Here is a 14,836-nt window from a genome sequence, read left to right on the forward strand (position 1 = left end):
TCGAAATCACCTCAGAAAAATCTTGAATGGGGGAGGGACAGTTAGGTTTTACCGCAAGGGAAGCGGGGCTCTCTTCTTAAAGGTAAATTTTCTCTCTTCTTACACTATTCTCGTTTGGGATAGAGTCCACACATCTGCTATGGAGACGGAGAAATACTGAAGAGCTAAGCATGCTGCACAGGTATATGTAGGCTGACGTCAGCTTTGAAATCTGACTCAGTCTCCCATCTATCAAGAGAGCACAATACCCATTGGTCCTGAGTCCATCTGGCTACATGCTAGGAAATTGGATTTTCAGAAGGCATTTGACAAAGTGCCTCATGAGAGCCTTCTAAGAAAAACTAAAAAGTCATGGGATACCAACTGGTTAAAAGACAGGCAACAGAGTAGGATTAACTGGTCAATTTTCTCAGTGGAAAAGGGTAAACAGTGGAGTGCCTCAGGCATCTATACTTGGACCAGTGCTTTTCAATATATTTATAAATGATCTGGAAAGGAATACGATGAGTGAGGTAATCAAATTTGTGGATGATACAAAATTATTCAGAGTATAAAATTACAGCTATGTACTTGAACATCAAACAATTGTTATCGCAAATGAAACTTAGCTTAAACATTGATAAAACTGAAATTATCCTCCTTGAAAGGAAAATTTCCATTTCAGATCAAAAGATAACAATGTCATCTGACAATCTAACGATCAATTTAAGAGACAAAGTGCGAGATCTTGGAGTCTGGATTGACCCGGAGCTCAATTTTAAAAAATGCATTGCTATTAAAATTAAAGAGGGATATGGTAAGCTGTTAATGCTCAGACGTCTAAAGCCATTATTAAATCCATATGACTTCAGAACAGTTTTACAATCCTTAATATTTACTGGTACTGACTATTGCAACTCGCTGTTACTTGGACTTCCACAATCCACTATTTGTCCTCTCCAGATTCGGCAAAATTCAGCCGCAAGGATATTCTCAGGTTGTAGTAAAAAAGACCACATCACACCTATTTTGAAATCTCTGCAGTGGCTACCCATTGAGTACAGAATCCAATACAAAGAACTCTGTATATTGCATAAAGCAATCTACGGTGAGCAAGTTGATTGGATTAACGCTGTTATTCGGTTACATACTACGCAGCAAAACTTAAGATCAGCCAATAAAGGGTTACTTTCTGTCCCTTCAGTTTCTTCAGCTCGACTCAGCGCGGTCAGAGAAAGCCATATCACTTGCAGGACCTAAATTATGGAACACTTTACCATTGGATCTAAGATTGCAATCTGACTTTAAGTTGTTTAAAAAAGCTCTCAAAACATGGCTATTTGAGTACGCTTACAAACCAAGCATTTGTTAAAACCTGAATTTTTCTTAATGTCATTTACCACAATTTCTTTTTGACTATTTTACTTAACTTGTACATTTTTACTGATTTACTAATTGTTTTATGACCATGATTTGCAGAGCACTTATCTCAATTTGTATACTTTTAATTGACTTAACTGTTCTTTAGTTTTACATTATGTTCATGTTTTCATTATGCCTTTATGTTTTTAATTTTATTTTTGTTTTTATATCTTTTACTGGATTGTGTATATGTTTTGAAACGTTTGTAAACCATTGTGACGGCTAGTCTAAACAACGGTATATAAAAGTCTAACAAATAAATAAAATAAGTAGTTAAATCACAAGCGGATTGTGATACATTACAGGAGGACCTTGCGAGACTGGAAGACTGGGCATCCAAATGGCAGATGAAATTTAAATGTGGACAAGTGCAAGGTGCAGCATATAGGGAAAAATAACCCTTGCTGTAGTTACACAATGTAAAGTTCCATATTAGGAGCTACCACCCAGGAAAAAGAAGATCTAGGCATCATAGTGGATAATACTTTGAAATCGTCAGCTCAGTGTGCTGCAGCAGTCAAAAAAGCAAACAGAATATTAGGAATTATTAGGAAGGGAATGGTTAAAACGGAAAATGTCATAATGTCTCTATCGCTCCATAGTGAGACCGTACCTTGAATACTGTGTACAATTCTGGTTGCCACATCTCAAAAAAGATATAGTTGCGATGGAGAAGGTACAGAGAAAGGCAACCAAAATAAGGGGATGGAACAGCTCCCCTATGAGAAAAGACTGAAGAGGTTAGGGCTGTTCAGCTTGGAGAAGAGACGGCTGAGGGAAGATATGATAGAGGTCTTTAAAATCATGAGAGATCTTGAAAGAGTAGATGTGTATTGGTTATTTACACTTTCAGATAATAGAAGGACTAGGGGGCACTCCATGAAATTAGCACGTAGCACATTTATGACTAATCGGAGAAAATTCTTTTTCATTCAATGCACAATAAAGCTCTGGAATTTATTGCCAGAGGATGTGTTTAGTGCAGTTAGTGTAGCTAGGTTTGGATAAGTTCTTGGAGAAGTCCATTAACTGCTATTAATCAAGTTGACTCAGGGAATGGTCTCTGCTATTACTGGCATCAGTAGCATGAGATCTTCTTAGCGTTTGGGTACTTGCCAGATTCTTGTGGCCTGGTTTGGCCTCTGTTGGAAATAGGATGCTGGGCTTGATGGACCCTTGGTCTGACCCAGCATGGCAATTTCTGATGTTCTTAAGAAGGATAAGTTACTATTAGACATACCGGAACTTGAATCAGCACTCTCTGGAACAGCAGGCAGGCCTACGCAATGAGTCAGAAGAGCAAGATATATAGAGCCTGCAAGCACAGGGATATGATGTTTGGGGGGCTTTTTTATTTTGTTTTTTTAATAAATTGATGTATTATGGACTTTGATGTCTACTACATTATGAGATTTTTAAAACTACAAATTTAAGTTGCTTAGACTGACATAGGTCAGAAGGTAGTATATAAGAATTTTTAAATAAATGCCCCCAGATAATGTCAAATGGCCAGGATAAAAGGTAGAGACCCATGGGAGAGCTGCACTTAAACCCCATACAGTCTCAAGGAATTTGCTGGTACAACTCAGTTCCCAGGGCATTATGGTTTCCTGCTGGTATTCTTACACTGAGACTCTCGATCCTTACCCTGCTGCTGGCTGGGCTTTGCCCCGGGACACAAGACTCTTCCTCAAAAAGGTAAACAGCTCAGAACAAATCTCTGATGCCCTGGTCAGTCCTACAATGACACACAGATGCCTGCCCTATATTAAAATGAGAACTACTGCTCAGAAACACTATTTTAAGCATTGAAGAAGAGCACAGTCAGTAAACCAAGGAGCACAGCAGACTAGGAATTCCTAGAACAAGGCATTCAAAGTAGTACTTATTCTACTGCCAACAATTCCAACCTATTACATATTAAAGAAAAAACCAACCACAAAGTCTTCGTTAGTAACACTTACCTGTATTTCGGTCCACATTAAAACTGTTTGACCTAAAAGAAAAGAATAGATATTTTTTTCCTTGCATAATTGTTAATTCAAAAATACATTTTTTTTTTTTTAACTAGTAACATTTTATTAAAATACTGGAATTGTTAGACCATTCAACATATTGAACTAGAATTTCTTGCTGCATTCTGTCCCACAGACTACTGCATCATATCTCACTTGGAATACATATTGAGGAAAGACAGGTTACAAATAAAGCACAATCAAGAATATTTCATTATGAATGAATTTGTACCTAGAGCAAAGTAACTTACCCAAGGTCACAGCAACAGTGGGAGAAGTGGGATTTGAGCCCAGGCTTCCCTGGTTCTCATCCTGCAGTTAAAGGAAAATTGGTTCTTACCTGCTAATTTTCGATCCTGTAGTACCACGGATAAGTCCAGACTGCTGGGTTTTGCCTCCCTTCCAGCAGATGGAGAAAGAAAAAAAACTTTGAGGGCACCCCCTCTTAACCTGGTGTGCCACCTGCAGTTCCTCAGTATAAAACAGTACCCAAGCATTTGTATAACACTATTGAACAGGCATGTCAAGTAATGGACAAGGAAGAACTAAGTAGCTATAACTATAAATAAGTGAACTTTCTGCGTAAGATAAGGATAAACTTGTACCTTCCTTCCGATGAAAATGATAACCAGACAATGAAGGAATACTAGAATGACAGTGCAAGTGGACTCTCAAGGAACTGAAAACCTTTAAAGGGTGGGCGTCTGGAGTGATCCATGATACTATAGGAATGAAAATTGGCAGGTAAGAACCAATTTTCCTTTCCCTGTACATACCCGGATCAGTCCAGACTGCTGGAATGTCCCAAGCTGCCCTATCTGGGGTGGGTTCCTTAGAGTCCAGCTCGATTGACACTGTCGCCAAAATTGGCGAAGTCCGAAGCCTGGACATCCAAACGGTAATGCCTGGAAAAAGTATGCAAAGACTTCAAGTCACCGCCCTGCAAATTTCTTGCGGCGACACCAATTGATTTTCCATCTTTGAAGCTGCCTGAGAGAGTGCAATGTGCTTTCAAACCCCTTCGGCACCGGGCGACTGTGACAAATGAAAGCGAAAGTAAAAAGCTTCTTTCAACCAGCAGGCAACAGACACTTTGGACGCTTTTTGGCCCCTGTTAGAGCCACTCCATAGAACAAAAAGATGATCCAAGAGACTAAAGGTGTTAGTAACTTCAAGATAACGCAAAAGGGTTTCTCCTGACATCCAAGCGCCTCAATTCTCGAGAGTGAGAAGGTTCCGCCTCAGCATTGGGAAAAGCTGGAAATTCCACAGATTGATTCAAATGGAAAGCTGAAACCACCTTTGGAAGAAAGGAAGGAACCGTCCGGAGGGAGACTCCAGAATTGGAAATCCGCAAAAAAGGTTCCCGGCAAGAAAGAGCATGAAACTCAGATACACTCAGAGTGGAGCAAATCGCCACCAAACACACCATTTTCAGAGTTAAGTCTTTTAAAGAGGCCTTAAGAGGCTCAAACAGAGCATCACATAAGACATTAAGGACTACACTGAGACTCCAGGACAGACTGGAGGATTCAAGTGCTTCACTCCGCGAAGAAAAGGAACCACGACAAGATGTGCCGCAAGAGAAGTCCCCTGAACTTTGCCTCTGAGGCAGTCCAAGGCCGCCACCTGTACTGGGGAGTTAAATGACAGGACCTTACTGAGGCCTCTCTGCAAAAAGGCCAGAATTTGAACCACAGAGGATTGACGCAGGAAGACTCCCTGCTCACCACACCAGGATTCGAAGAACTTCCAAACACTGAAGCAAGTTAAGGACATAGACGCCACCCTGCTTTGAGCTCGCAAGACAATGATATCCTCCTGGTATCCTTTCTTCCTCAATTGCCTCCTTTCAAAAGCCAGGCTGCTAGACAAAAGCGATCCGCCTGGTCGAAAAATATAGGGCCTTGCCGTAGAACGTTCCGAAGATGACTCAGATGCAGCAGAGCACCGTTCACTTCCAAATTGACCAGGTCTGCAAACCAAGGCCTTCGGGGCCACTCCGGAGCCCATCAAGATCACCTGATCAGGATGAACCTCTATTCTTCGAAGGACCTTGCCTATCAGAGACCTCAGAGGAAACATAGCAGAACTGTGCTCGGCCACGGGAGTACCAGGGCATCGACCCCTTCCACTCAGTGTTCTCTTTGGCGACTGAAGCATGGGGCCTTGGCATTCCTTTGAGTTGCCATCAGGTCCAGTTCGGGGAGACTCCATCTGTGCGATGAGATCTATTGCTTCTTCAGAGCTCCCACACTCCGGGGTCCAATCTCAGACAGCTCATAAAATCCGTCTGCGTGTTGTCTGTTCCCGCTATTTGCAATGTGGCCAGCACGGACAAATGATGCTCCGCCCAGGTCATCAGCTGATCGGCTTCTAAGGGTGCCGAGCGACTTTTGGTCCCACCTTACTGGTTGATGTAGGCCACTGCCGTTGCATTGTCCAAGAGGACCCACATCGCCCGGTTGGTCAAGAGCAGAGAAAACTCTACAACGCCAACCTCACAGTTCTAGTCTCAAGCCGACTGATGGCCCAAGATGCCTCCTTCTGCAACCATAGTCTCTGGACTGAGTGAGACTGGCAAACTGCTCCCCAACTGATGAGACTGGCGTCCATGGTCACTATCACCCACCAAGGCACCTCGAGATCCACTTCTTGCCTCAAGTAATCTGACACCAACCACCAGCTGAGGCTGTCCCTGGTGGAGTCCGGAAGCGGTAAGAGAACCTGGAACTCTGACACTGGATCCCAACGGGACAATAATGCTCTCTGTAGGGGTCTCATATGAGCGAAGGCCCATGGAACCAACTCCCGAGTCGACGCCATGGAGCCCAGGACCTGCAGATAATCCCAGACCCTGGGTATAGGCGCCGCCAGGCAGTGTTGTACTTGAGACTGGAGCTTGGCAACCCTCTTCGTCCAGGAGGAAGATCTTGCCCACTCGGGTGTTGAACCGGACTCCCAGAAAGTCTAAGACCTGAGAAGGACGCAGGTGACTCTTGGCTTGATTGACAACCCACCCAGGGGATTGCAGGCGATGCAAGACCATGTCCACTGACTGTTTGCAGAGAGCTTCTGACTTAACCCGAGTGAACCAGTCGTCCAGGTACGGGTGAACTAGACCTCCTTCCCTGCGAAGGGCTGCCACCACCACAACGACTTTGGTGAAAGTACGCAGCATTGACACCAGACTAAATGGGAGAGCGCAAAATTGAAAATGCATGCCAAGGACCATGAACCAGAGAAAACGCTGATTGCTGCAAATACCACTCCGTCAGATCTAGAGAAGCCAAGAATTCTCTCTTGTGCACTGCCGCACTGATGGAACACAGGGTCGCCATCCGGAAATCCGGTACCTTGAGAGCCCTGTTCACCTTCTTGAGATCCAAAATGGGATGGAAGGTTCCTCTCTTCTTTGTTACCATGAAGTAAATGGAGTAGCGTCCCGTACCCCCTTCTTCTGTAGGAACGGGCACAATGGCCCCCAGAGATTCCAGCCTGTGGATGGTCTGCTGGACTATTCGCCTCTTCGCCGGCGATCCACACAGAGAGATTAGAAAGAGGTCTTGGAGTGGCCAAGCAAATTCTACAGTGTAGCCTTGAGCAATGATAGTTAGTACCTAATGGTCTGACATTATCTTGACCCATTCCTCGAAGACGGCATTGAGGAATGGGCCAGCCGTATTTCATTGAGAGGACTTGGTGGCGAGGGATCCCTGACCAAAACCATCACGGCCTGCTCAACGTCCCCGAAAGGACTGAGACCAGGAATGAGACCTCCCTGAAGTTTGTTGCTGGCCCACACCTGATGCTTTATTTGGACGAAAATGCCACAGATTCCAAAAACTACACCAGGTCAGGGGAAACCCTCTAGGACCCTTCAGCTTATCTTCTGGCAATATGTGCACTTTATTGTCATCCAAAGATTTGATTAGTTGTTCCAAATCTTCACCAAGGAGTAGCTTTCCTTTGAAAGGGCATGCACTAAGCTGCACTTAGAGGAAACTTCAGCCAACCAATTGCGCAACCATAAAAGTCTTCTGGCGGAAATATCTAACACCATAGTTCTAGAGGAGGTCCAAAGGGGGTCATATAAGGTATCCGCCCCATAGGCCACCGCCGCCTCTAAAGGCTCCGCCTGGACCGACTCCTGAGAAGGAAGGTCCCTGGTACTCAAGAATTGCTGCACCCATCTCAGGCCTGCTCAGAGCAAGAGGCTACTATAAACAGCTGCTCAAATTCCCAGAGCAGACACCTCAAAAATACACTTAAGGTGAACCTCGAGCTTTCTGTCCTGGAGGTCTTTAAGGGCTGCCACCCTGGCCACTAAAATATTAGTCCTCTTGGTGACCACAAACACTGAAGCATCCACCTTCGGGACTTTCAAGAGCTCCAGGATGTCTTCCGGCAACAGGTAGAGCATATCCATAACCCTACCCACATGCAAGCCCGCTTCTGGAGTATCCCACTCCTGGACCATCTGAGATAGAAGAAAGGTCTTAGCTGGCCCACACAATCCTGCCAGGACCGGATCCACCTAACTCTGGCTGGGGTCCTCCAGAGGAGCTGCGAAACCCAGCTCTGCCAGGACATGCTATATGATGGGATTAAGTTCATCCCTCTGAAAAAGGCAAACACCTTAGGATCATACCCATCCAATGGTGCTGCTTTCTCTGGCTCCTCTCCCAGATCCAGAGTCATCACCCAAGGCCTGCCCTAGCTGAGCTCCGCCGAAGCAAGATCCTCTGAGGGGCCACGAACTCTCCAGACCCGAACGGATCCGTGCGGCTCCAGCCACTTGGGTAGCTTTCTGGTGGCCCTTTCGGGAGCAGAGGCCCCCCGGCCCGGGCCTGGCTAGCCAAGTAGGCCTGGTGCATAAGCAGAACAAATTCTGCTGAAAAACCAGGTAGACCCTTTAAATCCTCCCCAGGGGAACAGGATGATCCTCAGGAAGCTCAAAAAAGGAGTCCAGGGGAGCTCCAGGACTTTCCCCTGCCGGCAATAGTGTGGGAGGAAGATCCCCTCCCCCGCCTGATGTCTCTGTGGCATGTGCGAAAGAATGTAAAATGGCCACCGTGCCTGCGCTCAGCAGGAATGGATTGGCCTCTCTCTCCCTCCCGGCGGCCCTTTTACTGCACCACGGGACCTGGCCGCCAGACCTGCCACTGCTCTAGATGCTGCCTCCCCATCGGAGAGGCACCTTGCACAGAGGCCCATATGGGAGAGCCGCGCTGCCGGCTCCCTGCAGCCTCACAGCTGACACCACGTGGCATGGCCACTGGAACAAGAGCGCATGTGGGCAGCACCGCCAACCCTCAGCCCATAAAAGGAGAGGGACCCGGGAGCAACCACTGCTGAATGGACCGGGAATGTGGCCTCAGCCCCGCCACTGGAAAACCAAGTTCACTTTTTTTTTTTTTTTTTAATGAGCAAGAGCTCCAGCAAGGACAGCAAGGTGGCACCGGGTCTCCGCAGGGAGAGAAGAGGGAGCCAGACCACCAGCTATCACCTTCGGCATTAGAATAACTGGGTCCCAGGGAGGTTGGTCCGCCAAGGACCTGCCAACTCCCTGGGAGAACTGCTGAAGCTTCCTATCCTATCTTGACACCCTTTTTAAACAATTCCTTTTTTTTTTTTTAAATTAGTGAACCCACGAAAAAAGGTTCAGAACTGCAGGTTTTGCATCACTTTCATCTGCTGGAGACAGAGAAATACTGAGGAGCTGCAAGTGGCACACCAGGTTAAGAGGGTATGCCCTCAAAGATTTTCCTCCATTTCCATCTGCTGGAACGGAGGCAAAATCCAGCAGTCTGGACTGATCCAGGTACGTACAGGAAACACAAGGCTACTTCTCTAGAGTAAACTACAGTGATATTGTTAAATCTTAAATTACATCTTGAACAGCTGTTTGTATCACCTCCCAAGTACAGCCAGTGTACACATCATGCAAAACCTTTTTACATCTCTGAAAGAATCTATCACAGTTTTAAAAACTCTGTAAATCCCCACTTAAAGTATATATAGAAGACAAAAAAATTGACATTATGGGAATGTGTTTTTAAGCACATTTAGGAAATATAAAATGTGAAGCTTATTGGAGTGGAGGAATAGCCTACTGGTTAGAGCAGTGGGCTGTAAACCAGGGGAGCCAGGGTTCAAATCCCACTGCTATTCCTTGTAACTTTGGGCAGATCACTTAACTCTTTATTGCCTTAAGGTACAAACATTGTAAGACCTCTGGGGAGAAATACCTATAGTACTTGAATCTGCTTTAGTCTGAAAGGCGGAATATAAATCAAATGAATATTTTGCTTCAAAAAAAGTCTGATAGTGCAAAGTCATATGCCAATGTTAAATAATTTTATAAACATTCTAAAATATGCAGTGCAAGTCATCTTAAACCTTACCTTGAAGAAGGCAGAGACTTCGGTACTTGTGTCATTTCAACTTTGTAAACAAATGAAACCACCGCATAAGGACATACATGTCTTGGCCTTCTTCGTAACTCATCAAATCCATACTCATATAAATAATACTACAGTAGGCAAAACAAAATTAAAAATATACATCTTAAAAACAATGAATTCAATGAAATAGTTGAAAACCAAAATTGGTTTTCACTGTTAAGAGTTCATTTAAAATGTATAAACCCAGAAATAAACTCTGTACTTTGCCTCTACCAATTGGAACACTTGTTTAATCAGCTCATTAATATAATTCAGAAAAATTAAAAAAAGAAAAAAAAAAGTCTAGTTTTAAATGTTTGCTTCCTCAACTTAATTTCTACTCTCCTGGCAGGCTGAGGCTGCTGATGCAGCATTCAGCATTCCTGGGGGGAGGAAACCTCAGTCACCGTATAATGGTGACATTTAGTGGTCAGACTAGATGTATGAGTAGCAGTTTCTGGAAACAGCTGTCGACTGTGGATGATCTGTCATTGCAATGGCAAGGTAGGTAGAGGTTTATAAAGAGGAAGAAAATCTAATAATTGATAATGAAGACTCATGATGTCATAAGCCTAAGAGGCAATTTCTGTTAGAGCTGGAAGCCCAAAGTAGGAGGAAACTGCTGAATCAAAAAAAAGAAAAGAAAAGTTACTGATTTAGAAAACTGTCAAGTTTCCACAATTCCCTACTGCTACTCTAGTTACACTGGACCCCAATCAGATATCCTGAGCTTCATGAGATGTTCACGGATAGATCATATGGTGAACCAAATCTTCCCATCTACTGGCTAGCCTAAAGGCTAGAGAATGGAAATGAAGAAATGAGTGCATGGGGGTTAACTTGCAGGTGTGGTGGATACTACCCTTAACCATATTGTTGATGCAACTCCATCACTGCTCTCTGCTTCAACGGCAGGGGGGAAAGAGGAAAAGGGAAATTAGATTCAGACAGCAACCAACAAGGACATTGACTTTTGCAGTCTGGGAAAATAAATAAGCATAAGGGCAATTTGTGATGCGGCTGTTACTACCTTAACCAATAAGCCTGAAACTCTTGATACAACGCCAATATTGCTCTCTGCTTCAAGGCTAGAAGTGACGGAGAATTGGACTCAAACAGCAGCAAACAAGGGCCCTGACTTTGATGATCTGGGAAACTTATAAGTATGGGGGTGACTTGTATGGTGTGGCAGAAACTACCAAAAGCTTGCTGGACAGACTGGATGGACTGTCTGTCCTTTTATTTATTTATTTAATTTATCTATTTAAAGTTTTTTATATACCGCCACTCAGAGATATTGCGTCGGTGTACAGAGAACAGGAACATACGGCAGAGCATTATACATATAACATAAGGTTAATATATGAATTCTTAAACATGAAACAAGTAAACATAATTGAAAACAAAACATATCAATTAAACGCAACTTATAACTGTGCTGAGCTAAACATAGCTTAATGAATAATATAGGGAGCCTAAGAACAGAAGGAACATAGTTCAGGATGGATAAATGAAGGAATGGATTTATAAGTTAGTTAGAGATGGCAAATAGGGGGAGTGATGGCAAGTACAAGTAGGAACGGTTAAATAGAGGGTATAGAATGTATTAAGTAGCTATAAGGAGCAAAACAGAATTGGTGCATAACGAAGATGTATTGGGTGGATAGAGGAAGGGCATATGTAGGGAGTAGAAACACATATGTATCATGTATAAGCATGAGTGAATAACCATGTCTTGAGTTTTTGCTTGGATATCTTGGGAGACAACTCGAGGCATAGTTCAGTGGGCATAGTGTTCCATAAGAAGGGGCCAGCAAAGGAAAGCGCTCGTGCTTTGGTGGATGCATGGTTATATAGTTTGGGCGAGGGGGTCTGTAAGGTGGCGAGGTATGGATTTCTGGTGGGTTTATTAGATGTTTGAAATTGTAGTGAGTTGTTAAACCATTTCAATTCGGGATTGTGGAGGGCTTTATGGATGAGTGATAGTGTCTTGTATTGTATGCGAGATTGAAAAGCGAGCCAGTGTAGCCCTTTTAAAACTGAGGTAATGTGTTCCTTTGAGTTTGTGTTAGTAAGGATACGGGCTGCAGTATTTTGCAGTATTTGTAGGGACCGGATGGCATTTTTGGGTAGGCCTAAGAGAAGTGAATTATAATAGTCAGTTTTGGAAAATATCATAGCTTGTAGAACTGTACGGAAGTCAGAAGAGTGAAGCAAGGGTTTCAATTTTTTGAGTGTATGTATTTTGAAAAAACACTAAGAATTGCATTAATAAATTTATTGAGGGTCATTTGGTCGTCAAGAATGACTCCTAGTTCTCGGACTTGGTGGGAGAATTGTATGTGAGCAGATGTTATGGGTGTTGTAGGGGAGGTATGTAGGGGTGTAGGAGAAGATATAATCATGAGTTCAGTTTTTGTAGAGTTAAGGGCAAGTTGTAAGGATGTTAAGAGGTTGTTGATTGAAGCGGGAGTGGTATCCCAAATTTCAAGGGCTTTAGGTACTGATTCAGATATCGGAATGAGGATTTGTACATCATCAGCGTACAAAAAGTGTGGAAGCTTAAGGTTGGCGAGAAGATGGCAGAGCGGTAAAAGATAAATGTTAAAAAGAGTAGATGAAAGTGAGGAGCCTTGAGGGACTCCTTGCATCAGGGGGATTTCCTTAGATAGATGGTTGCCAATTTTGACTTTATAGTTTCGGTTGGACAGGTAGGATTTAAACCAATTATGGGCAGTACCAGTTATTCCGATCTCGTGGAGGCGTTGGAGTATTTGGTGGCTAACGGTAACGCAGAAATATCCAAGATCACTAGAAGTTGCGGTTGACCTTTATCTAGGCTTTTGATAAGGTAATCAGACAGTGATAGGAGAAGGGTTTCAGTGCTATGTAATTTGCGAAATCCATATTGTGAAGGAGAGAGAATCTGGTGTTCATCTAAATAGTCACTAAGTTGGCGGTTAATGGTTTTTTCTAGGATTTTAGCAATGAATGGGAGATTAGAGATTGGGCAGTAATTGGCAAGGTCTAACGGGTCAAGCTTGGGTTGTTTTTTTTTTTTTTTTTTAGAGTAGGTTTAAGGATAGCATGTTTCAGAGAGTTGGGCACATGACCAGAATCAATGGATGCATTGATAATGTTAGAGATAGGACTTGCTATTAGATCAGGGACCATGAGGAGGAGTTTTGTGGGGATAGTATCAGAGGGGTGGGAGGAGGGTCTAGCTTTTTTGAGTAGGGATTCAATTTCAGTTGTTGTGGTGTGCTCAAACACTGAGATTTGGGGTAGAGTTTATTGTGCGACAATGGTCATTGATTTGGGGCGTGTGAGGGCTGCAGGGAAAACGTGTCATAATTTTGTTAATTTTGTCATGAAAGAAAGAGGCCAGTTCGCATTTAATTTTGGTTTCTTCTTCTGGGATTATATTTGGAGTGAGGTTGGTAAGTGAAGTGACATATTCAAATAGAACTCTCGGATTGAATTGAAACGGGTGGATCTTGCCAGCATAGTAGTTCTTTTTGGCATTGTTTATCTTATCACTATAGCTTTGCAGAGAAGATTTGTAATGAGCAAATAGGGTAGGTGTGGGCTCTTTACGCCACTTTTTTTTTCAGCTTTTCTAAGGGCTTGTTTTAATTCTTTTAGTGTAGGAGTGTACCAAGGTTTTTTTGTATTTTTTTGGGACGAGAGTTGTTTTAGTAATGAGAGGGCATATATTATCAGCAATTGAGAGGGTATATTCATTCCATGATGTTAAGGCAGTGTCGGCGTTAGATAGGTCGGGGCTATTATAGGTGTTGGAAAGAGCAGTAGTAAGCTCATCTCTATTGCAAGTTTTTCGGTATTGTATAGTCGTGGAGCTGATTGGGGCAGGAGGGGGTCTTTGTAGAGTGTTGGATGTTCTTATGATATAGTGGTCAGACCAGGGGATGGGTGTGCATGATAGTGAATCAGTTGCAATGTGTTGGTTGATAAATATGAGGTCGAGTGAGTGACCAGCTTTATGTGTAGGCATGTTTATGATTTGACTGAATCCTAGGGATTTCATAGCTTCCAAGAAAGAGGAGCAACTAGGAGTAAGAGGCATCATATCAACGTGGAGATTAAAGTCACCTAGGATAATAGCTGGGGAGTCGATGGAGATATTTTTAGCTATGTATTCTATCAGAGAGGAAAGGTTATTGTTAAGAGCTCCAGGGGGAGCGTAAATGAGGCAGATTTGTAAAGAAGGAGCTTTAAACAAGCCAATTTCTAATTTAGCTGGGGGGGTATGGATTGGAGTGTAAGTCTGAGTTGCTTGTTAGTAACTAAGAGAATGCCACCACCTTTCTTTTTAGGTTGGGAGATGGAGACTATATCATAAATGTTGTTGGGGAGCTGGTTGAGAAGAACATTGTCAGTGTCTTTCAACCATGTTTCTGTTATTGCACAAATGTCGGGGGTTTCGTCTGAGAGAATGTCATTGAGGATAGAAGTTTTTTTGTTTAATGATTGTGCATTGAAGAGGATGAGTGTGAGTGCTGTGATGCCGATGATTTGCGTGAGCGGTGGGGAGATCATAGTTGTGTGAATACTTTTAAGGTATGAGCGTTGTCGCATGGCATAGGGTGCAGCAGGTCTATGTCTGTGGTAGCAAAGTGTCGGGATGTTTAGCATGTTGAAGCTAAACGGATAAGAGTGAGTAGGTGTAGAAGAAGGATAGGCACAGGAGTGAAATTTGGTACAGTGATGAGAAGACGACACAGGGGCGACACGAAGGAGCGCACTAAGGGGCAGGCCCCTTAGTCGCGCTCCTTCTGCGAGAGACGCCAGGGGGTTGACCTATTACTTATGAGGAGTTTCTGTCGCCGGAAGCAAGTCACCAGGGGTGGGCGGTTCGGCGGCGTCCGTTCGCGTGGTGTGTAGCTGCGATTCCCAGCCGGGAAAGTCGCAGGGTTATGGGCTTGGGCTCTGACCCCGACGGGTCTCACCTGC

The 14,836-nt window shown here is 43.7% G+C and overlaps 1 protein-coding gene across 3 annotated transcripts in view; it reads right to left on the bottom strand.

Annotated features, from left to right (window-relative positions):
- The window catches only part of TASOR (transcription activation suppressor), a 387,184-nt gene that overhangs the window by 256,740 nt on the left and 115,608 nt on the right, over positions 1-14,836 (bottom strand). For all 3 annotated transcript variants that reach the window (XM_029600919.1, XM_029600917.1, XM_029600918.1), the window contains 2 exons: positions 9,824-9,951; positions 3,366-3,397 (listed from right to left, as the gene is read on the bottom strand). In XM_029600919.1, the coding sequence (XP_029456779.1) occupies positions 3,366-3,397; positions 9,824-9,951 (160 nt within the window). The remainder of the gene's footprint in view (positions 1-3,365; positions 3,398-9,823; positions 9,952-14,836) is intronic.

This window comes from Rhinatrema bivittatum, chromosome 4 (genome assembly GCF_901001135.1).
Source record: "Rhinatrema bivittatum chromosome 4, aRhiBiv1.1, whole genome shotgun sequence".
Classification (NCBI taxonomy): domain Eukaryota; kingdom Metazoa; phylum Chordata; class Amphibia; order Gymnophiona; family Rhinatrematidae; genus Rhinatrema; species Rhinatrema bivittatum.